The 22662-nt window shown below is 56.5% G+C and overlaps 3 protein-coding genes across 4 annotated transcripts; 1 reads left to right on the forward strand and 2 right to left on the reverse strand.

Moving 5' to 3' along the window:
* Window positions 1–2521: 2521 nt before the first annotated feature.
* On the forward strand, window positions 2522–3995 carry SFN (stratifin). The gene is given in 4 exon segments (XM_065650575.1): window positions 2522–2551; window positions 2553–2639; window positions 2642–2722; window positions 2725–3995. Coding segments are annotated over 4 exon segments (969 nt in total). The 3' UTR covers window positions 3496–3995.
* A 3661-nt stretch (window positions 3996–7656) lies between these two features.
* Window positions 7657–13706, reverse strand: GPN2 (GPN-loop GTPase 2). 2 transcript variants are annotated; one of them, XM_065650688.1, is made up of 7 exons: window positions 13653–13706; window positions 12070–12515; window positions 10044–10200; window positions 9735–9895; window positions 9128–9241; window positions 8841–8971; window positions 7657–8331 (listed from the first exon to the last, which is right to left on the reverse strand). In XM_065650688.1, the coding sequence occupies exons 2-7, from the start codon at window positions 12484–12486 to the stop codon at window positions 8259–8261; spliced, it is 1053 nt and encodes a 350-aa protein (XP_065506760.1). In that variant the 5' UTR covers window positions 12487–12515; window positions 13653–13706; the 3' UTR covers window positions 7657–8258. The 2 variants fall into 2 exon arrangements, with proteins under 2 accessions (XP_065506760.1, XP_065506761.1); XM_065650689.1 differs by lacking the exon at window positions 9128–9241.
* Window positions 13707–14597: 891 nt separating this feature from the next.
* On the reverse strand, window positions 14598–20151 carry GPATCH3 (G-patch domain containing 3). The gene is made up of 7 exons (XM_065650769.1): window positions 19812–20151; window positions 18814–19226; window positions 16380–16554; window positions 15966–16025; window positions 15567–15688; window positions 15293–15420; window positions 14598–14882 (listed from the first exon to the last, which is right to left on the reverse strand). Exons 1-7 carry the CDS (start codon window positions 20149–20151, stop codon window positions 14663–14665), a joined length of 1458 nt encoding a protein of 485 aa, XP_065506841.1. The 3' UTR covers window positions 14598–14662.
* Between the last annotated feature and the right edge of the window lie 2511 nt (window positions 20152–22662).

The raw sequence follows: 22662 nt of genomic DNA on the forward strand, positions 1-22662 counted from the left end.
ACTTTTGTAACAGAATAAAAATTTCTCCTATTTACTGTATACCGGTGTCTGGCTGTGGCTCTGCTGGCAGAGGGGAGCGGTTCCCAAACTAAAGGAGGGAGATTCAGGCCGGACATGAGGATGAATTGTTGGCCCTGAGGGTGGTGAGAGCCTGGCCCAGGTTGGCCAGAGAGGTGGTGGCTGAACCATCCCTGGAGACATCCCAGGCCAGGCTGGACGGGGCTCTGAGCAACCTGAGCTGGGGCAGATGTCCCTGCTCGTGGCAGGGGGGGCACCGGATGAACTTTGAAGGTCCCTTCCAACCCAAACCCTTCTGTGATTCTATGGCAGGAGATGTGTGCTCGCTTGGGCAGTGTCCCCTGGGGCTGGGGCTTGGGCTTCACTGGGTGTCCCTCTTTATGGGACAATTCACCTTCTGGTTCTGCTCCTTGGGGCACCCACGGGTGCTCCACGGGGTGATGCTGCAGCTGAGCTCCCCCTGCAGCGATCTAGGGCTCTGCCCTTCACCCACCCCGCCGATTTTTCACGAAACCGGTAGAGCAGAATGTTTTTGCAGCCTCCTCTCAGCCAGCGCAACCAAAATTTGGCAGCAGCTCAGCCCCTTTGGCAGCTGAGACGCCTGAGCCGAGGCTGAGCCATCGCACACCCCGGCCAAGCCCCCGTCCTGCCGGGGGGTCCCGTGGGGCCAGGGGTCTCCCCATGGGGCCGTTTTGGAGCAGAGGCAACACGAGGGGATTAAACAGCCCAAATGCAACTGGGTGGTGCAGGATCAGCCCCAGGGTTTGAAGTTCTTTGCCGGGGCTGGGGGCTGCGGACCCCAACCCCACCACGTCCAGCTTTGCTGCCTCACGTTTTTGCAAGAGAAGGAGGTGGTTTTTGGGGGGCTGGGTACATCGGGTTGCCCGTTTATCCCCGAGCCCCGCCATGGGGGCTTGTGTGCTTGGCTGAAGCTCTTAGAGGGTCTCAATGGGTCTGGCTCCCCCCAGCACCTCGCCTGTGGGGCAGGGGGTGGGAGACGGGCAGCGGTTTGTGCGGCCGTTCCTTCGGAAAACGCCTTTTCCCGACTCCGCAGGGCGAAATCTGCTCCCACGGCAGATCCCGTTCATCTGGGGACAGAGCTCGAGTCGCCCGGGAGGCTCCGCACGTGGGGCGGCTCCGAGGGGACACATGGAAGGGCTGGATGCCCCTGTGCTGCTGCTGCGTGTGAACCCCTCGATAGGCGGGGGGGACCCCAGAGCCACCACAGGCCCTGGGGCTTGGCCAGGAGGGGGCGAGCAGCCCCAAATGCCCCTGGCCAAGCTGGGGATGGCGTGGTATGGAGGCTGGGGGGGTGTTTTCCTGAGCCACACGTGATTGGGAAAAGCATCCGTGGGTCTTTCTCGCGTCCTCTGTCCCCAGCATCCTCCATCGTCCCCTCCCAGGGGACCCAGGCGAGGCGGGGGGGATGGCAGGGATGGGGCGGCACCGAGCGCTGCTCGCAGGGTTGAGTAAAGCAACGAGTCACAATGACTAAAAAAAAAAAATAAAAAGCACCTTTTTGCCTTGGCTGGGCGCCGCCGGGCGCCCGCCCCACCCTGCCCTCCCCGCACGGCTCCCGCACGGCGCATCGGCCGGGGTCTGGCGCGGGCGGCGCGGCCGCGGCTTCGCCAGCGCAACCGGGAGCTGCCAGCGCCCGACGTGTGGCAACAAGCCGGAGCAGGTTGGGAGTGAAACTGCAGTGCAAGGCGAAGCCCAGATCCTAATCGGGGCGACGCGTTTCCACCTACAGAAAGCTCATGTAAAAAAATTTTTTTTTTTTTTGGAAAAAAAAAAAACCACCCAAACAGATAACCCAAAACTCTTCAATTCCAGCTTAAGAGCTAATCCCTGGCGGGATGCGGGTGGGACACGCAGCCCTGGGCTGTGGGGAGCCCCGAGTTCAGCGCGGTTGGGGGTTCCCGGCCGCTGGCCGGATCGCCGCTCGCACCCCCGGCGGGTTCCCCATCGCGGGAGGTTTTGGGGGGGTCGGGCCGGTCCCACCACGCAGCGGCTCAGGGGCAACGGCACCCGCTGCGGGGCGGCCCCTCCCGCGGCGCTTCTGCCTCGTTTTCCCCAGCTGTGGGAATAAATACCTGCCCGTCAAGCCCTTGCAATTACCAGCGAGTTAATCACCATATAAAAAACCGACAGAGATATGATTTTTTTCTTTTTTTTTTTTTTTTTGAGATGGGGAGGAAACCATTTTTACGACCAGACACACCCCACGGCCCGTTTCTCCGAGGAAGGGGGAGTGGGAAGAGCTGAACGTTGCTGCATCTTTGCGGACCCCCCCCGAAAAGATAATCCACGCGCTGCCCCCCCCCATCCGAGCACTTCCAGGAGTAGGATGGGTGTCCCCTCACTCCTGGGGGGGGTGTCGGCTGTGGGGGCACCCGTGGGTGCTGCACCCACCACCGACCTCTCCCCAGGGACCTATGTGGTGGGTCAGGGCGTTGCCCACCCCCCTCACCCCTTCCCCAGCACCCACCGCCCGCGGCAATCGATGATTCACAGCAATTTTCCTTTTAAGGCCGGGGCTCGGTGGGGAGGAAGCCAAGGAGGAGGAGGAGGAGGACACTCCTTCGGCCTCACTGGCTCCTCCCGCTCTCGCTTGAGGCTCCCGACGCTCAGCCAAAAACCCAAACCCGGCGCTGGGGCTCGGCAGAGGCTCCGACGGCTCCCGGCCCTGCTCCTCGCCCAAAAGCGTCTTGGCCCTCGCGCCCCGGCGTCCCAACCATGGCAAGAAACCACCAAGTGCAGAAGGCCAAGCTGGCCGAGCAGGCTGAGCGCTACGAGGACATGGCGGACTTCATGAAGGCGGTGGTGGAGCACGGGGACGAGCTGTCCAACGAGGAGCGGAACCTCCTCTCCGTGGCCTACAAGAACGTGGTGGGGTGCCAGCGCTCGGCGTGGAGGGTCATCTCCAGCATCGAGCACAAAACCGAAGAAGGGGACGACAAAGCGCAGCTGGTGAACGAGTATCGGGAGAAGGTGGAACAGGAGCTGAACTCTGTCTGCAACAACGTCCTGGACTTGCTGGACAAGTATCTCATCAAGAAGGCGAGCGACGCCGAGAGCAAAGTCTTCTACTTGAAGATGAAGGGCGACTACTTCCGATACCTGGCCGAGGTGGCCAGCGGAGACAACCGCCAGAAGACGATAGACAACGCCCAGAAAGCCTACCAAGAGGCCATGGACATCAGCAAAAAGGAGATGCAGCCCACGAACCCCATCCGCCTGGGGCTGGCCCTCAACTTCTCCGTCTTCCACTACGAGATCGCCAACGCCCCCGAGCAGGCCATCTCCTTGGCCAAGACCACCTTCGACGAGGCCATGGGCGACCTGCACACGCTCAGCGAAGACTCCTACAAGGACAGCACCCTCATCATGCAGCTGCTCAGGGACAACCTCACGCTATGGACAGCCGAGTGCGCCGGGGAAGACGGCGGCGAAGCTGGCGAAGAGCCCAAGAACTGAACAGCCCCCCCGCACCGCGGAGCCGGGGGACCGGCCCCCACCTGTCCCCGGCCCCCAGTTCTTTGGTTTAATTTTTTGGGGGGTTTTTTTTTGTTTGTTTGGGTTGGTTGTTTTTTTTTTTTGGGGGGGGAAGGTGTGTTGGGTCCCCCACGACCCCCCCAAGTCTGGATGCCAGGAGCGGGGGGGGGGCTGTGTGTGGTGGTTGCTGGGTGGCTTTGGCATGGACCCCCCCCCCAAGCTTTCCCTCATCCTCTGCTCTGGAGGGGGAAAGGAGGGAGAAGAGGTGCCTCCCTTCTGCACCCCCCCACTATTTAACATTTTTTGGTGGGACAACCCAGCCCAGCATGTGCCAACCCCAAACCCCCTGTCCTGGAGGGCTGGAGCTGCGACGAGAGGAGGTGAGGGGCCGAGCCGGGGCGAAGGGGGGGTCCGGGCATCCCCCCCATCCCGAGGAGGGGGTTGATGTTGCCAAAGCCTCTGTGCATCTCCAATAAACCGTCTCCTGCACGCCTGCTCTGGTCTGCCTCGTCTCTCCCCCGCACACGTGTCCGGGCAGCTCCCGCCACCCGCTTTACCTCCCACCCCGTGGGACAGGGGTGCAGTGGGGTCCCCCGGGCTCTGCCGCAGCGATTCGGCTGCTCCTGATTCCCCCCAGCCCCGCCATGGGGTCTGGGGGTGCCCCGGGAGCCCCGTCCTTGGTGGGTGCGAAGCTGCAGCTGGTGGAAGGGCTCACGGGTGGGTTCTGCCTCCTTGGGTGAGGGGTTTGGGTGCTCTGTGGGGTGCACCGAGGTCCCCAACCCTGCAGCGGGGTGTCCCACCCACTTGGTGCAAACCCGCGGTGCCCCGAAACCCGCCGCTCAGGTCCCCAAGTCTTCCCCCACCAGCTCTCCTCTGTGGCCAAGGGTGAAGGGATGGCGGGGGGGGGGTGTCCGTAAAAGCAGCGACACGGGGACAGCCTCGAGGTGTCATCGGGGTGGGGACGTCCCCGTGGAGGTGCGGACGCGCTGGGGCAGGTGAAAGCTCAGCACTTCTGGCCCTGGCGCCTGGCCACGGCGAAGGGCGCAGCTCACGGTCCCCCCCGCCCCGCCAGCGCGAGTTTCGACATGAAAAATAATTACAATAAAATACAGTCACGGCACCCTGGGCGATGAGCTCATCAGATCAAGCGCAGCAGGGCTGGGCAGGAGCCGGCCTTTGATGGGAAACGCCGGGTGCCAGGAGGAAACGTGCGGTGACTCAGGACGAGCCGTCCTGGTTCAGCGGGGTCCCCAGCTGGGGACATGGGGGACATACGTGCGGACATACAAGCCCTGAGCCCTGGCATGGCCAAACCCCAGCTCCTGGGATGCCGGGAGGTACTGAGCTTTGGGGAAACTGAGGCATGAGAAGGGAAGCAACCCCACCATGGGATGGCGGGGCACCAGGAGACTGCTGGTCCCCACGCAGGGGATGTGACGAGCTCCCCAGGGCTCCGTGGTGGGAAAGCACTGGCCGCTGGGGGAGGTTGGGCTGTGCAAACCAGAACCTGTTTGCCCGGGATGGGAAGTGTCACCTGGAGCAGAGCCCAGCCAAGAGGATTAACCCCTGTGAGCCCCCCCAGCCCCTCGCCCACCTCCCCCAGTCCCCATTGTGGCACCTTGTAGAAGCAAAAGTGGGTGCTGCCTTGGCCCCGCTGAGGTTGCAATTTGCTCAGGAGGTCCCGGTGGAGCTGGGGGGGCCCTGGCGGTGTTGGGGAGCCCGGTCAGTTTGAGGGAGGGCAGAGAGGGGCCCTGACGCTTGGCCTCCGCCTGGCCCCGAGTGCTCCCAGCCTGGGAACCAGCCCCAGACCTGTAATTAGCCAAACCGCGGCTGACCGACGTGAAAAACGAGCTGAGGGCTCCAGCTGGCCCTTGACCTGGCTGGGGACACGAGCAGCTGGGACTGGTTAAACTGGGAGGGGGGTGAGATGGGAGCTGGAGGATGCTGGGACCCACCCATCCCTCCCGCTTATTGGGGGTGGCGGGAGGAAAACGGGGCTCCCACCGGCCTCCCAGGAGTTAACCGATTTCGACAGCACCCGAAATTGCTGGGCGGTGCGGGAGGACGATGCTCCCCGGGCTCCCAGCTGGTCCAGCAGCTTTTTGGGGCTGGGAGGGAGCCCCCGGGCCCCCAGAACACCTCCTGTTGTGCTGCTGGGGCACATGGGTGTTCCCTGGGGTGTTCCCCGGGGTCCGCTTGGCCCCGTTTCATACAGGGTGATGTCCCCTCAGATGGATGACACAAGGGAGACATCGGGACCCTGATCCTTGTCCCCTGGCTGGGACCCTGAGGGCTCTGGGTGCTCCTGCCTGCCCAGCAAGCAGCTGCGGTGACACTTCGTGCAACCAGGGCCCCAGCACAGCGACCTGGAGGGGACACAGCAAAGCCCAGCTCAGCGCCTGCACCTGAAGCCCAAATCTTTCGATCTCCCAAAAAAAAAAGTGACCTGCCATGTCCAGCCGTGCCCAGGACGTCCCCTGGGGGTCGGGGTGGGCTCAGCCCGTCCTGGCACCGGGCTCGGAGGGGTTGGGGCAGGTAGGACCAGCTCGGCAGAAAGCCTGTTCCCCCCCCAGGGATGTGCCTCATTCGGGGTGACTAATCCTGGCCCTTCGCCCCGGCTGTTGCTCAACGGGAGCGACAGGAGCCAGAGTGTCACCTCCCTCAGCCCCGAGAGCCTCGGCGAGGCCGTGTCCCCTCCCAGCGCGGGGACGTGTGGGTGCAGGAGCTGGATGTCACACCGGGGGTCCCTGGCCATCCCCACCCGCTCCAGTCGTTTTCTGCTTCGTCCTCCCCGGGAGCAGTGAGTATCGTCCCCGCTGAGCTGCCAGTCCCAATTCAGCCCGATTTCCAAACCCGGGCTGCAAAGACCCCTTGGGGTGAAAACTGCGTTTTTCAGGCTGTAGCTCTTTTAGACCTCAGCGTTTCTTGGCTCAGACACAGCCAAGGTTCCCTGAGCTGAGAGGTTTGTGTCACCTTCGATTTCCATTCTCACAGCGCGGCTGGGGCTGCAGATACCGCCTGAGTATTAAAATAAAAAAGCCAAACAGCCACAAAAGCTTTGATGGCTCTTGCATAACTCCAGCTTGACCTGACAATACCCTTTTAAGCCACCAAATCTCTCGAAGCCATTAAAAAGCCGCCACAAAAATTCACATTTTTGTGATCACATCTTCCATCCCCTTCCAGGGCTGAAAGGTGGCCAGGACAAGTCCCCAAGACCACAAGTCCGGGACGGATTTTTTTTTTCAGCTCTAGTTACGGTTAAATCAGCTTCCAGCCCTTCAGCCCCAGCAAGCGCTGAAATGCAGCCGCAGGTTTCAGCCAGGAATGCCCAGGAAAAGTCCTTGTGCTCTTGGGAAAAGAGCTCAGACACTGACAGCAGACAGGAATTTGACTTTTATATTTGAAATGTCAGCGTAGTCTTTCATTGTCAACTGATCTGCTTAAAACACAAGCGTGTGTGTGTATGGAAACATGTGTCTTCTCCCTCCTTCTCTCCCATACCTCCTTGTCTCCAAATCCTGCCCACAAAGCTGTGAGATGCAGGAAAATTTAGTTTTAATTCCCCACCCTGCTAAGCAAGACCCCACTGACATTTAGATTCAGTGAGCCGGTGATCTGCAATCGCTCTATTGGCCAAACTGTCCTGCGAGAGAGAGAGAGAGAGAAGCCACTTTATTTTATGCAAGGTCTTGGGCAAGACGTGATGCTGAGTCCGCACACGGAGCCGGGAGCCTCCCTCCCTCCCACTCTGGAGAGGGAACTGGAGAAAGCAAGCCCAGAAAAAGCTGGATGGGAAAAGCCCGACATGCAAACGCGCTCCAGCCTCCCGCTGAGTCACACAGGGGCTTTTCTTCATCAGAAGCCCACAAAAGCCGAGCTTGCAGTTCGTGCGTCGCTGTCAGCGCGCTGCGTGCGCACCGAGCTCGAGGGACCTGCTCTCGCGTCCCACGGCCGCTCTTTCCCCGCTCCCTCCAGCAAACGCTTTGTCTGCGCTCAGGTGGATCACAGAGGTCGCAAACGCGGAGATTTCTGCAGAGCGCACGACGTGCCGGCTGCTGTGATGTTCCCACCAGAGGCTTTTTAGCCTCGGGCTTTGTAGCGCTCTTGGTTTTATTTATTCAGGTTCAGCAAACTCACAAGATGAAAGCGAGACGAAAGAGCGTTTTATTAAGAAAGAGCACGTCATTATTTAAAAAAAAAACAACAAAAGAAACAAACAAAAAACCCCAACAAAACCCAAAGAAAACCAACCATCTTTCTGTCCTCCTGGAGACAGACTGGAGGCTGCTCAGCCTGGCTGCCCCAGCGAGCAGGAGGCCCACGCACGCTCCTCCTGCGCAAAAACCCACAACTTTTGCCTCAAATCTCAGTGCAAAAGAGATGGCTCAGACTGATTTTTCTTTCTCTGGATCTATCTTGGTCATGATGGGGAGGAGAACTAGCAAAGCTCAGTCTCCTTTATCTTGCCTCTCTTGCTAACCATGCCTTCCCCTGGCTAAATCTCTTGTTCCTAAGGAAAGACACAGCTTGTCCTGCCCTCGGCTGTCACCTTTCTGCAGAAACGCTGCTCTGTGCAGCGGGGCTGAAGTGCAAAGGCTCAAACCTTTGCAAAGAAGGAGTTCAGCAGCCAGAGCTCTGCCTGGAAAGGTTTTTGCTGGGTCTGAGTCACCCAACGTGGAGATGTCCTGGTAGGAAAAGGAGAGGTGACAAAACCGAGAGCGGCTGCGGCAGAGGCGGGTGTGTTACAGACCCATCACTTCTTCTTCCACAGCTTTGTCCTGAGATTGCACATACTTCTCCTGCACTGCAAGTGTGCTGATAACGCAGTAATTAAGGAAAACAAAGGGCTGGGCTCAAACACTCCCTTCTGCAAGGAGCTCTGAACGTTCTCAGCGAGGAAGCAGCCCTGCGTTAGCCTCAAGGCTGCCAGAAGACGGCGGTACCGGCAGCAGCACGCATCACCCAAGCTAATTCTGGCTCTGGCTGATCCCAGACCCGACAAGTCCAGGAGAATCAATTGTATGGTTAGGACAAGGTGGAAGGAACCAGCCCAAGAGAGCGCAAGAGAGAGGAAAGTTGTCCAAAGATTCCTCCCCCATTCCCAGTATCAATTAGCAACAAATGTGGTGGCTTTGGTGAGGACATCTGTCTGCTGAGGTCTGCGCTGAGCCCTACGGACTCGCTACATGCCTGTCACCAAACTGCATCAGATGGTGCTAGTGACAACCTGGGCCTGCAAACTGCCAGCCCCACCTCCAGCCTTCTCTTCCCCAGGAAGGAGAAATTAAAGCTCAACCCAGCCGGGGATCGGTGGAGAAGGATACGAAGAAAAGTGGAAATCGGCTCCCACCGCTGCCGACATCAGAGCTTCCAGGCTGCGGTGCTCCTGCTCGCCGAAGGCATAGCCGTTGGCTTTGTCCACCGCCTGCATCACCCGCCGCATGCTCTCCTTGTCCTGAAAGGGAGGGAGGTGACACACAAGGAATCTGGTCCTTCCCTGGAGGCCAGAGCTTGTGCTGGGCTTTACCAGGGGTTTTCTCCGAGGCCCTGGGCCACCCAAAGCCCTGAGGATGCTGCCGGCCTCCCTGAGCCCGAGGGGACATGGGACAACCTGGGGCAGCTGCTGTGGAGCCCGAATCCACGCTGGGCTGACACCCTCCAGCCTCTTGCTGCCTTTCATCACCTCCCGTCGCAGCCCACTGGCCTTTGTTGACACTTCTGGAAACTACCAGATTAACATTTTCAGCCCTTCTTCCCAAATGTATTCCTCTCAGCCTTCTAATTATTTTGTGCTCCCTCATTTCACAAAGTTTTAGGTAATTCTTTGCCCAGGTTTGAAATGCAGGCACAGAAGAGCTGAATGAAGGGGGAGTCTTAATTCCCCACCCCAGGACACGAGACCCACCGAGCCCCAAGCTCATTAGCCTTTTCTTTTCCTTTGGCTGCCACAAATCATTTACACACCTGGGTGTGTTTTACTGTCCTCACCCATCCCCGAGTCTCTTCAGAGCTGATTTTCAGCCCTCGTGGCCCTAAGGAGACATAACCCAGCTGCTGCCAAACGTGCTGACTACAGATCACAGAATCATTTTGGTGGAAAAGATCCTCAAGATCGAGTCCAACCGTTAACCCAACACTGTCACTAAAGCGTGTACCTAAGAACCTCATTTCCATGATCCAACACTCCCTGTTCTCTCTGCCCGGCTCCTGCTCATCACCTGGACGTTGAGCGGAACGAAGGACACCAGGCTGTAGTCCTCGATCACCTCCACCAGCTTCTCGTTGAGGCGGCGGTAATTTCTGAAGAAGGGGTCAGAAGCCAAGTGGTCAACCAAGTAAGAGAGATCCAGGACCTCTGTGTAATAATCCAGGTTGAAAGCTGCAGGGAAGCACCAAAAAAGCAATTTATAAATTGAAGAACTTGGTGAGACTTACGCTATCTCCCAACATTACATCCCCATATCCAAGCGGTTAATTTGCACCTAATTGAGCCCAATTCCACAAGTCTCTCTTGCAAAGGCTCTTACCCAACTTGCCGTATTGCTCGATCAGGTCCATCTTGGAGAGGATGTTGACGTGGGGCAGCTCCACATGCAGCATGGCCGAGAGCGAGGTGCAGAGAACAGAGATGAACTTGCCGGGGTCCGTGCAGTAGTGAGAATCTACCAGGTGCACGGCAGCGAGCTGGGGAGCAAAGGCACAAAGGGACAGCACGAGGTGAGATCCGTGACAGGTCCACCCGCCTGGTTTTGGGACAGTCTGAGAAGTGGCCACAGGAAGATCAGTTCAAACCTGACTAGAACCACACAGACCCCCAAGCAGGCAAAATTTCCACCTACCTCAGAATCACAGAATCATTTTAGTTGGAAAAGCTCCTCAAGATCATCGAGTCCAACCGTTCCCCCAGCCCTGGCACTGCCCCATGTCCTGAGAACCTCATGTCCGTCTGTCCAGCCCCTCCAGGGATGGTGACTCCAGCACTGCCCTGGGCAGCCTGTTCCAATGCCCCACAGCCCTTTGGGGAAGAAATTGTTCCCAAGATCCAACCCAAACCTTCCACGCCTGTCGGAACTCTGCAGGTTTTTTGAGGTGGGAGCTGGGCTTAACTCCCCTGAACAACACGACTGCTCCAGATTCCCACCTTCCCCACAGGAACACTCACGCAGAGAGTGCACTCAGGAGCAGTAACCATAGCGCACCGCACTCTGCTGGGAGAACCAACTGTTGTGCGGTTTGAAAGAATAATTAATAATTAAATTAATGAGCAGTTTGATTCCCTGTGTTCTGTGCAGCTGTAACAATGTGGCCCGAGATCTCTCTTAAGTTGCTGCCTGTTACACAACGTTACTCAAAGTCAGGGCTCTACAGTCAGTGTGGCTGAGTCACAGCTTTGCTTCTGCAGCAAAAAAACCCCCAGTTTAAAGCTCACAAGCAAGTGCAAGCACCAAGTGAGCCTCAAAACAGCAGCGTAACTATCTTTTTTTAGTAACTGCAATTTCATGTGCCTTTGTTTGAATAAAAATCATCTGTAATGTGCAGATTCCCAGTGACATTCTCAAGCAAATGAACTTGCCCTTCTTGCTCACACCGTACACGGGTTTGCGCGTTCATGGTTTGGCCCAAATGCAAAACAAACGCAACATAAGCAACTTTGCTTCGTTACGGGACTCTTCTCACCTGCGTTTCCTCATTTGCATCTTCCATTGTGCAAGAAAGCAGAGAGCACGTACAACAAGGTGCAGAGGGATTCGGTTTGGCTGCCGGAGAGCCGGGCAGGGCCTGAGATGACGCCTGAATTTTGCCCAGTGCGCACATTCACCTCCCTGCTCTGAAATACAGCGCCCACTCGGATAAAAAACACGAGGTCTGTGAAGAGGATCATGGGGCACAGCAAGAGTGTGTGAGGAAGGAATCTGTGTTCCTGTTCACAACAATCCCACTGCATTAAACGCCCTGAACGAGCCACTCTTTTGCCAATCCCTCCAAGCATAAAATGAGGAAGAATTCCCCTCCTTCCCTGATAAAGCCGTTTCACGTGAAAAACTAAACAGGTTAGTACAGAAAACAGTCATTAAGACCCACAATCAGAATTCTTCTACGATGAAACACTTCAGTACAATGGGTTCTGAAAACAATTTTTAGCGCTGACCCCTCTGCATTCTCGCTTCATTTGTGGAGGTACACAAGCAGCAACAGTAACAGCCTCAAATATAACTTTCAAAACACAGTGCTTTTGTACTTCAAAAGAGATACGTCCCCATTTCTTTCTTATATGTCTTTTTTCAAGCCTTTTATTTCTCACAAAGAAATATAGAGCTGACCTGACAAAAACACTTTCCTGACAGAGTAATCAAAATTATCCTCCCTGAGTAAATCTGAGAGCTCTTTCCCTGATAGTGCTACCTGGGAGCAGAAAGGCATAGATTTTGTTTGTATATCTTGCAAAAATGTGGACTGGCTCATGAAAGAAGAGAATTATATCTCTTCCAGCTTCCAAGCCCCTCGCGGGGTGCCAGGTGCTGACCCCAGCTCCCCGCGGAGCCCCAAACCTACCCTGAAATTCCACTTGGCCAACTGCGCGAAGACGTTCTTGAGCGCGTCGTGGTGGGTGTAGAGCTCCACCTGCCCCGGGCAGTCGAACAGGTAGTAGTGCCCCCTGAACGCGGCCAGCTTCTCCTGCAGCCAGTCCAAGTTGGCCTCCAGGTACTCCATGCAGTAAATCAACCCCCCGTTGGGTCCCAGCCTCAGGTTCTCCATCACGTCGGGCAGGGTGACGAGCTCGGCGATGTCCACGGCGCACGCGTAGGGCACGGCCTCGTTGGCGGGGTCCAGGTTCACCACCGTCACCTGCCGCCCGATCCTGCCCATGAAGTCCCGCATGCCGTGGCAATACGTCGTCTTCCCGGAGCCCGGCGGCCCGATCACCACCTGCCCGAAGGCCGGAGAGTTCCCTTGGCTGCCCTCAGACATGGCGCCTCATTTCCTGCTCCTTCTGTTGGCTGAGAAAGGAAAAAGCTCCCGTTTAAACATTTGATTGGCGTTTATATGAAGGCGATCCAGGGGAATTCACACCCAGGGTTTAGTTGGGTCTTTCCCGATGTGGCAGTGCCCACACATTCCCTCCCTCATCCCAGTGTGTCCCCATGTCCTCCCCTCCATTGCTCCACATCCCCATGTCCCTTTTCTCCTCCACGTTCCCTCTCCTCCCCCATACCCCCCTTTCCCCCCATGTCCCCTCTTTTCCCCTAGATGGATTTATTAAATAATCAGTTTGCATTCCAGGATTAGTTCGAAGAGACTGTTTTACGTTAAGGGTTCACAGTCCGATGTCTCTCGGTCCTTCCCCCCTGCTGGGGTCGGGCGCCAGCTCCTCAGTTTTGTATAAACAACGTTTCTTCGTTAAACGTTCCTTATCCCTTTTCTCCTCCGCGTTCCCTCTTCTCCCCATATCCCACTTACCTCCACGTCCCCCTCTTTGCCTACATCCCCCTTCTCCCCATATCCCCCACCTCCTTCCCCGTCACGTTCCCCTTTCCTCTGCATCTTAGACGGCTTTGGCAAACGAAGCTCTTGGACCTTTAAAAGATACTTGAGGAAAAAAATGTTGGAGATGATGTGTCTGCATTCTTACTCACTAAGCATACAGCGGGTAAACATTCAAATATACAAGAAGGAAATGTTGATACGGACAGGTAACTTTCTGACTTGTTACTCCATCAAAGTGAAGAGATGGCTAAACTTTCTGGCTTACAGATGATAAATATTGTGGTACTATGATTTCCTAGGGGAAAACTTTCGTTCTCCTCAAATTGTTTTGACAATGCCTTTTCTCTTTTTAAAGCAAAGATGGGCTCTGATTCGGAGTTGAAATAGCCTATGTATAACTTGAGGCGATTGCTTTAGAGAGGAAATGCTGATTTCATCTGGTCAGCTGTCTTTTTAATGTAACATACTGAGTAATGGCGGACCCCCCCATGTCCCCTCTCCCCACGTCCCCTTTCCCCCCACATCCCCCCCTTGCACCCCCACACCCCCTCTTTCCCCCACGCCCCTTCTCCCCCACATCCCCCTCCGTGCCCAGGTCCCTTCGCCCCCCACATTCCCCCATTTCCCCCCGGTCCCGTTAGGCCGCTCACCGCCCGCCGCTCCCGGTGCCCCCGCTCTCGGCTCCGAGTCCCCGCGGGCCCCGAGCGCCGCGTTCCGGGGGAAGAAGCGGCCGCCGCCGCCGCGGGCGCCCCCTGGCGGTCGGAGGGACGCGCAGCCTCTCCACCGCCGGGACTCGAACCTGCGACCCCACAATCGGGGTTCGGTTCCCGGGTTCGAGTCCCGGCGCCGCCATTTGTCGCTCCAGCACAACCCCACCCGCACTTCCCAAGGGGAAATTACTCCCTGCATCCCCCTCAACAGAGCAATAGCCTTAAGGAAGGTACACGGGGCCAAGCTGGAGCGTGCCAGCAATAGCATCCACTGATTCCCATTTAACCCTCCGGTACTGGGTCACTGGGACAAAGGCTCTCCCCTCGCCAGAAGAATGCCTGTGTCAGGAAAAAAAAAGCGGGGCAGAGCACGTCAGAGACCCATGGAGGGAAGCACCCGCTACACCCAGCCGCGGGGAAACGCCTTCCGCAAGATTCCTCCGGAGGCTGCCAGGATGAGTCTTTCATCCTGACAAGTTTCTCCCAGGAGTGTGGGATCGCCACGCCCAAGCAACGCGAAGCTGCGGACCTGCAGCGAGCTTTCTGCAGGACAGTTACTGTGCCACAGCTGGCCCTGTCCGTACTTGTCCTTCCCTCAGACAACTATGAGCTATGAGTTCTGTTTTTTTTAGGCTGACCTAGCACGCAGACTTGGTTGATCCAGGCAGTAGTATCGGCTTTAAACCACCAGTCAGAAACATAACACCCTTCCCTGTTCCCACTGACCAAACAGGACCAGCACTGTTTCCCCTCAGTGGAATGGTTCAATTAGAAAAAAAAAACAAAAACAAAACAAAACAACAAACAAACAAAAACCAAAAAACACTGAGGCAATTTTTGTTGCAAGTCTATATTTTTTCCAAAAATAAATATATGAATACGCTACTCCAAACCCAGGAGCCAGCCTGGGCTTGACTGGAGCTGAACCAGTACAAAGTGACAGTCTCTGCTCAGCGTGACTGGGCACTGGAGCTCTGCAGAGCCCCGTGTGATGCCCGGACAAACGCCATGTCCTGCCTGTACTTCATGGCAGTGGGCGGCTGGCGCCTGAGCAGCTGGTCACCACTGTCCTTTGGGTCAGGGTCATCGTAGATGGTCGAGATGCGGACAGGAACGTCCCGCCGGGGCTTTTTCACCTTGCTGAAAGTTGGCAGTTTCTCCCCATGGTACCTAGAGGGAAGCAAGAAATGTTTGGCGTGAGATTGCTGAGGCAGTCGGACACCATGTGAATCCCAGCTCATCTGCTTCATGTCCTGCAGGGGAGAAGTGGATCAAAACAGGGCAATAAGGATCCTGGTCCTTATTCCTGGCTGCAAAATTGCTCTAGAACAAGAGCCAGCTCTTGGCGTGGAACACAGCACCGCACAAACCTTCCAAACCCCCGAGAAGGTCAGGGTGAGGTGCACAGCTGCAGCTCAGGTCACTCGGGCTCTCCCCACCCGAAAACCGCAGCAGAGGGGATCCTCGGCCCTTAAGCACGGCTCTCCCTCTCCTTTCAGGCAGCTGTAGAGCTGCTGTGTCAGCACAGGGAGCCCCGGAGAGGCTCTGAACACAGGCCAGCAGGGCAGGGGTGTACTTACCCCAGCCCCCTCTTGCATCTGGGGTTCTGTCCCTCGTTGTCCAAAGCTTCAGCCATTCCAGAGTTGCTGCTCCCCAGCCCCAGCCCCTCCGTCCAGCCCTGCTGCTCCAGCACCTTCCTGCCAAAGCCCTGGGAGAGGGGAAAAAACGGCACAGAGACGCTGCATAAAGCCCATCCTCATCTTCCCAGAGCCCTCCTCCCCCCAGCACACGTCCCCAGATCATCACCACCACTCCAGCTTTTCCTCTCCTGCCCCGTCCCCTCCCAGAACTCACCTTGGTGTATCTCTCAAAGGTGCCAATTTGTTGTCCTGAAACGGAACCGTCCTCCAAACCGTCTCGCAGTCGCTGTTCCAGCCACATCTGGACCGAGTCCCGAGCGTCCTTATCGCCTCCATCTAGGGAGAAAGCAGCGAAAGTCAGAGCAGCACAGCTCAGGAAAGCTGCTCACTACCATCATTTCCCCCCAAGCACCACAGAACGAGGAGGCAGAACCTGTTTCTTTTTGGCAACTCTCATTGCCAGACAAGAAAAACGTCATTTCAAGTACACTGGAGTCTTGGACGCTTTCAAAGGATGACAGAGCCAAAGACTTCCCCACCACAGAAATTCTGCAGGGTCAGAGTTTCCCAACCGGGCCGGTTTCCTGGGGAAGGGGGTTTTCAGCCCAGATACCTTTGTCATAGTAGATGCTCATGTCCACATCCCAGTCATCCGCCGTCTGCTCGTCAAAGTCTGCCAAGAGAAGGAAAGCACTGGTTTTGGTGACGGTTGTGGAAGTCTGACACAGAAAAGCTGTTTGCTGGTGGCCTAGCTCCCTATTTTCTCCAACAAAATAGGAGGAAAACAGTATTAGAGACTCTGCAAATCACAGTGCTCACATAACAGGCTGCCAGCAGGACCCCTGGGGTCTCTGGTCACTGGACTGAACCACCACAGGTTTTGGGATTGAGAGAAGGTTTAAAAAGGGACAGCGAGATGCTCAAATCTGTAGCTGATCCAGAACATGCGTACAGGGTTACACCCGATTTACCCCCAGTTCGTGGTTGTTGTTAGTTTGTGGCTCAGCGACATAAACACCAATGTTACCTCCGTTCTTCTCCTGCCAGTACTGAGCATCCGTGTAGAAAACGAGGCCGGAGCCACCTTTCTCCCACTTCAGCTCAATCTCCTCCTCAAAGAGCCGCTCCTCCACGCGCTCCTGCTTGGTGACATCCTCGTGCAGAGCCTCGTGTCGCTCCCACTCCTCACATGTGTCGTTGTCCTGCAAAGGAGCCAGTGAAAGGTGGGTGATGCCAAGAGCACAAATGTTGCAGAATAAATTTAATCAAACTAGCTTTTAAAATTGTATTCTATTCTTTTAACTGTATGCTTTTGTTTGAATAACCTGTTTTAGCATGAGTGGCCGGGCTCACTGGAATTCCAAGCAGCATATCGTGAATTTATCTTAACCTGGTCACCTGGTGACGGGAAGCCTTGAATACCAGGACCAGGAGATAGAGAGGAAACTGTCAGCAGAGGCTGCAAACCACCAAGAACAGTAAAAAAGCTGCCTGGAGGATGCAGGAAGAGAATCCAAGAAGAAACCAAGAAGCCCCCAGACCCACTGGACCAAAAAGAGCACAGAGAGTGCATGAAAGACACGTGGAGAGTGGCTGCACAGACTGGGGGGGTTTAAAAACCCAAACCTCTTTTGTCTCAGGGTCTGAGAGGCACTCAGTCCGCGCTGCTTCCTTGCTGCAACTTCCCATTTATTCTGTATTTTATTCTCTGATTAAATTATTTTCGAAGCACAAACATCTGAGACTGTGCTACAGGAAACCTCAGGTCAAGAATATTTTTCCTCCTCCACGTTTGCCCGACCCTCACGGCCCATCACAACCCCTCCCGGACAGCTCTGCCGACAGACTTCGTCTCAACCTGCGGTTTTCAGGCACCGACACGACCGGCGCTGATGACCTCATTCCCTTGACTAATGCCATTGCCAGAGTCAGCAGAGAGAAGTGCTGAAAAAATACCACATCACACCCACTTCACAGCGGCTTTCAGCAGCGCAGCCAATCCGTAACGCGACCATGCCCATTTAAGGCACAGGTGTGTTGCGCAGAAAGTCAGCAACAAATTAATTCTGCTCCGGTTGATCCCAAAAAAGATTGTGTCGGTTCCAGTGAAGCGGTTCATTGGCACAGACACAGATCAGCCCGACAGCTTTACTGCTGCCTGCCTGATTTTGGGCAGAGCCCTCCGATGAAAACATTAACTAAGCGAGGAACAGCCAAAAGAATGATGAGAGATCCAGGGAAGAGCCTGTGAGAAAGGGCTGGAAGAGTCTGTTTAGTCTGGAGAAGAAAAAACTGAATAAAAAGTTTGGAAAGGAGGGAACAAAGTGTTCTCTGTCTCTGCTGTTGCTAGGAGAACCTAATGGGGTAAAATTGCAGCAACGATTTGGCATCAAAGTTAATTCTGGTACAGCAAAGAAGGGGAATGGCTCGCCTGGGGATTGTGCTGCTTTGGTAATGACAGAGGTTTGGGAGAACAGGCGAGACGGGCGTCTGCCAGGGGAGGGAACGAGATAGTCCCCAGAGAGCCTGTCCAGCCTGGTTTTCTAGGAGTCTTTGTCACAAAAGACATTGTTCTCAGCATCACAGAATCATTTTGGGTGGAAAAGCCCCTCAGGATCATCGAGTCCAACTGTTCCCCCAGCCCTGGCACTGCCCCATGTCCTGAGAACCTCATCTCCGTCTGTCCAACCCCTCCGGGGATGGTGACTCCACCACTGCCCTGGGCAGCCTGTTCCAATGCCCCACAGCCCTTTGGGGAAGAAATTGTTCCCCAGATCCAACCTCAGCCTCCCCTGGCGCAACTCGAGGCCGTTTCCTCTGGTCCTGGCGCTTGTTCCTGGGGAGCAGAGCCCGACCCCCCCTGGCTCCAAGCTCCTTTCAGGCAGTTCAGAGATCAGAAGGTCTCCCCTCAGCTCCTGTTCTCCAGGCTGAACCCCCAGCTCCCTCAGCCTCTCCCATCACACTTGTGCTCCAGCCCCTCACCAGCTCCGTTCCCTCCTCTGAACAACCAACTTCAATCACAGGAACAGTCAAGATCAACCATTTTTACAGCTCTGCGTGTCGTTTCCAGCACACAAACGTGCTCCCGAGTCTCCGGTCGCCTCATTCACAAGGAACAGCAGCACCAGGTTGATCTGCCACGCAGCAGGACAGAACTCTGCTCCTGCAGCACCAGCCCCCGCCCGTACTCACTCCCCTGGGCCAAAACCTTTCGGCTCAGTCCCTACAACCAGGTGGATTCAGACGAGCAGTTTTGGAGGCGTTAATGCCCCCATTGTTCATGCGCCAAGGGGCTCAGTCCTCCAAGACACGAACGATTATGTTTTAACGCAATTTTTAGACAAACGATGGATACAATATGAAGAAAAGACTAAAAATGAGCTCTGTGAACGCTGTATCAGCCCTCCCAGCTTCGTGGCTGTAATGGCCAGCCTTGGATGGTGCTGGAAAAATGCACTTACATCATCTGAGGGTGACTCCTCTTCCTCCTCCTCCTGCCCCTCCTCATCTTCCTCAGCACCGGCGGAGTGAGTCACCTCAGATCCTGCCTCAGGCCCCTGCGTGATCTCATCCCCCGCGGCCGTATAAACTCTTTCTTCTTCTATAACTGTCTCACTGTCCTGGTATTCAAAAGGCACATTCCCGTACCTGCGGGACGAGCCTGTCTTTGGAAAATCCAGCTGCAGTTTCTTGATGACGCGGGGAGGCAGCCTGCAGGCCCGGATCAGCTCCAGGAAAACTCGCAGGGGGGTGCCCACATTCCCAAAAGGCATGAAGGATGGGGGATTGAACTCGGGCAGCCGCTTCAAGTCCACTTCTGTCACAGATTCGCCTGCGGCCGCCTTGTCCCCACTGTTGGGAAACGTCTCCGTGCCTGGAGGAGAGAAGGGATGGGTTGGGGGGGGAGCAGGCTCCACCAGAGAGGGGTAAATCGAGCATCGGGCATTGCCTCACAGAATGGTTGGGGTTGGAAGGGACCTCTGGAGATCATCCTGCTAAAGTGGGGTCACCAGAGCAGATCACACAGGTCGGTCCAGGGGGTTTGAATGTCTCCAGAGGAGACTCCACAGCCGCTCTGGGCAGCCTGGTCCAGGCTCTGGCACCTCCCAGCAAAGAAGTTTCTCCTCATGTTCAGATGGAGCCTCCTGTGTTTCAGTCTGTGCCTGTTGCCCCTCACCCTGGCGTTGGGCACCACTGAACGGAGTCTGTTCCATCCTCCAACACCCACCCTGGGGATATTTATTGATAAGATCCCTCTCAGCTCCTCTTCTCCAGGGTGAAGAGAATCGTTACGGATTTAAGGCATTAAGGAAACTCCAGGAAGGGTTTTAGCCACCCCAAGCCCTCAGGTTTCCCGCTGGGCCCCGCAGAGGTGGAACCCGGTGCCCACCGAGTCCCCCGACCCCTCCCCGGCCCGTGACGGGAGCCCAGACCCGAACCCCCCGCTGCCCGGTCCTACCTGTCCCGGGGCTGAGGCGGACCCTGCGGATGAGGCAGCGGCCGGGCAGCGAGACCCCGCCGGGCCCGACCCAGCGCTTCCCCGAGTACATGCGGACGAGGCGGCGGGCGCGGCCGGGCCGAACGGCCACCGGGCAGCAGCAAGTGCGCGGGGCCGCGGCCTCCCCGGGCGGGCGCTCGGGCCGGTGCCGGTAGTGGAAGCAGATGAAGCCGCCGGCCTCCAGGAACTGGCTGAAGTAGGCGCGGAGCTGGGCGGAGCGCAGCGCGGCCGGGATGCCGCTCACCAGGCAGTACCGGGCGGCGGCCCCGCCGTTCCCGGCGCTGCAGCCGGGCGCCGCCATCTTGCCCCAGCGGGACGGAGCGTCACCGCGGCGGGGCGCGCGTTGATGACGTCAGGGCGGGCGCCGCCTGGTGGTGAGGAGGGCGGTGCAGGCGCGGGGGGTCGCGGGGGTGGCCGAGCCGGGGCGGGGGGACACAGGACACGGGTCCTGGGGGGGTCACAGGCCCTGGGGGGGGGTCACAGGCCCTGGGGGTGGCCAGAGCCTGGGGCAGGCGGGCACAGGCAGTGGGGGTGACAGATCGTAGAGGGGATCACAAACCCTGGGGGTGGCCAGACCCCAGCAGAAGTCACAAGCTCTGGGGGTGTAAGGAATGTTTAACGAATAACTGTTGTTTTTACATTAGTGGGGACCTGGCACCTCACCCCAGCAGGGGGGAAGGACCGAGAGACATCGGACTGTGAATCCTTAATGTAAAACAAGGTCTCTTCCCGGAATATATACTGATACCTGTATGCGTACTGATACCTGTATTTACAAGTTAATTTAGGGGGAAGGGCAGCCAAAGTACCAGGAATCCATATCTTAAATAGATTGATAAGGGGAAGGGCATTGTTAGAATTAGAGGATGTGCGGCAGGTCGGGTGGTCTGTAAACCCTGCAGGACCAACCAATGGGGAACGGGGAGGGAAATTGCGGCCGGGGTTTAGGGGGATATAAGCAGGGGCTTTTTGCCCTATTGTGTGTGCCGACCTTTAGGTAGATCACCTGGTGTTGCAAAATCGTTATTAAAAAAATTTCTTTGCTGAGAGATCCTGCCTTAGCCTATTATATTTGCAAAATAATTGTTTCCTACAGGGACTTCCAGGCCCCATGGTGGGGGGGAGTCACAGACCCTGGGGGTGGCCAGGCCCCAGGAGGGTGACATGAGCCCTGAAACAGCCAGGCCTGGGGGGACACAAGCCCCGGGGGTGTCAGGGCACTGGGGGTGTCCAGGTCCCCCCCGCCATGCAGTGCAGCCCCATTGAGGGCTCCTGGTTGCCCCCTGGGTAACGCCCCAGCGCTGTGTCCCCCACGCTGGAGGGGTGTCCCTGCAGTGTCACACCTGCCTCGTGGGCAGTGACACGGGTGGGTGCCACATGGGACAGCGGGGCCCACAGCAATCCCGTTCCCGGGGCTGCGGGAGCACTAGGGGCTCCAACGTGTGCCCAAGTGTCTCCCCACCCGGTTCAGGGTGACCCCGGCAGCAGGGATGTTGGGGACGCTGTGTGCAGTGACTCAGGGATGTGTCACCAGGCTGCCCGTGGGAATCATCTGGTGAGTCAGGCGCTCCCTCCCCGGGGAAAACGGCTGTCATGGGGCTGAGATCACGGTGGGAGCCGCCCAGGCCGTGGGGCAGCCACGGTGAGGGGTGGAGGGACAGACTGACACAGCAGTCCTTCCTTCTGATGGGGTCTGCCCAAAATTTGGGGTGTTTCCCTGGGTAGGAGGGTGACAATTGACCCATGTCTGCATCCCAACACTCCCTCGCCATAGCAGATGGATTTTTACAGAAAGCCCCTTTTCCTTCAAGCATCATTTCCATACCGGACCCACAGCTGGTTTTTCTAAACCCCTAGAAATTTAACAGGTCTCTAAAAAGTCACTGTGTTCCAAAATGTAAAACATTTTATTAGAAAATAATTTACTGCATCTTATATACAAACCGCAAGAATGTTCACTTATAAAATACTGACATCTAACTTCTTGCAGAGGCTGCAGGCAGGAGGAGCGAGTTTTCCCGGCTGAAACTCCAGGGAGGGACGTTCGGTTTGACCGCTAAACCAGCTCCACTCATCCCCGCAGTGTTCACAGCTCGGGGGGTCACTTATTGTCACCCAAACGAGGTAAGTCTCCAGCACAAGAGGTCTGGGTGCTCTGAGGGAGCCCCTTGCTCTGTTGTGTTTTGTGGCATTAAGGAGAAAAGAGACAATCTAAGGACAGGAAGGAGGGGTGAATCTGCACACCCCATGAGATTTAATACTCTGGTTTTTTCCTTCTTGGTGCCTGAGGAAGAACCTTTGTGAATATTTCTATGATTTCAAGCACAATTAACAGACCAATACTTCACCCAGACCTAATTCCATCATTTTTGCACTTGGTAAGTGATCCCACTGTTATAAACAACACAGAAACAACCCGTTATTGGTAGTTGAGGACAAAACTCATCTCTCAGAATTAAAAGCAAAATGCAAGTTGATTTAAACAGGACCAAGGATTCATTGAGTAAAAACCAGGACCGGGCTCTAACCCGACCTGCTCTGGGGCCTGTTCACAGGTGGCTGAGCCGCTCCGGCTACACAACAGGGACAGAAACGTGTCACCCACCCACGCTCCTGGACACGAGGACCGGCACGTGCGGAACGGGAGCTGCTGCCCACATCTGAACCGGAGCCGTTTCTCCCCGCACGCTGCTGCAGCCTGGCTGGATCCTCTAGCCACAGCCCTACTGAAACGCGTGGTTCCCTGCGGAGTCTGGAGCATTTCTCTGGTTAAATCCCCACTCCCAGGTTCGCTTCACCACCCAGCAAGTTG

The sequence above is a fragment of the Caloenas nicobarica genome, chromosome 23 (genome assembly GCF_036013445.1).
Source record: "Caloenas nicobarica isolate bCalNic1 chromosome 23, bCalNic1.hap1, whole genome shotgun sequence".
Lineage (NCBI taxonomy): Eukaryota > Metazoa > Chordata > Aves > Columbiformes > Columbidae > Caloenas > Caloenas nicobarica.

What these genes read in the sequence shown, in the direction of transcription:
- GPN2 (XM_065650688.1), bottom strand. Translation starts at nt 12,486, where the DNA reads ATGTCTGAGGGCAGCCAAGGGAACTCTCCGGCCTTCGGGCAGGTGGTG. An exon ending in CGAGCAATACGGCAAGTTGG is followed by an intron (nt 9,896 to 10,043) that starts GTAAGAGCCTTT and finishes GCTTCCCTGCAG; the next exon opens with CTTTCAACCTGGATTATTAC. An exon ending in TCGTTCCGCTCAACGTCCAG is followed by an intron (nt 9,242 to 9,734) that starts GTGATGAGCAGG and finishes TTAATCTGGTAG; the next exon opens with TTTCCAGAAGTGTCAACAAA.
- GPATCH3 (XM_065650769.1), bottom strand. Translation starts at nt 20,151, where the DNA reads ATGGCGGCGCCCGGCTGCAGCGCCGGGAACGGCGGGGCCGCCGCCCGG. An exon ending in CCGCCTCAGCCCCGGGACAG is followed by an intron (nt 19,227 to 19,811) that starts GTAGGACCGGGC and finishes TCTCTCCTCCAG; the next exon opens with GCACGGAGACGTTTCCCAAC. An exon ending in GAGCATCTACTATGACAAAG is followed by an intron (nt 15,689 to 15,965) that starts GTATCTGGGCTG and finishes CTTTCTCCCTAG; the next exon opens with ATGGAGGCGATAAGGACGCT.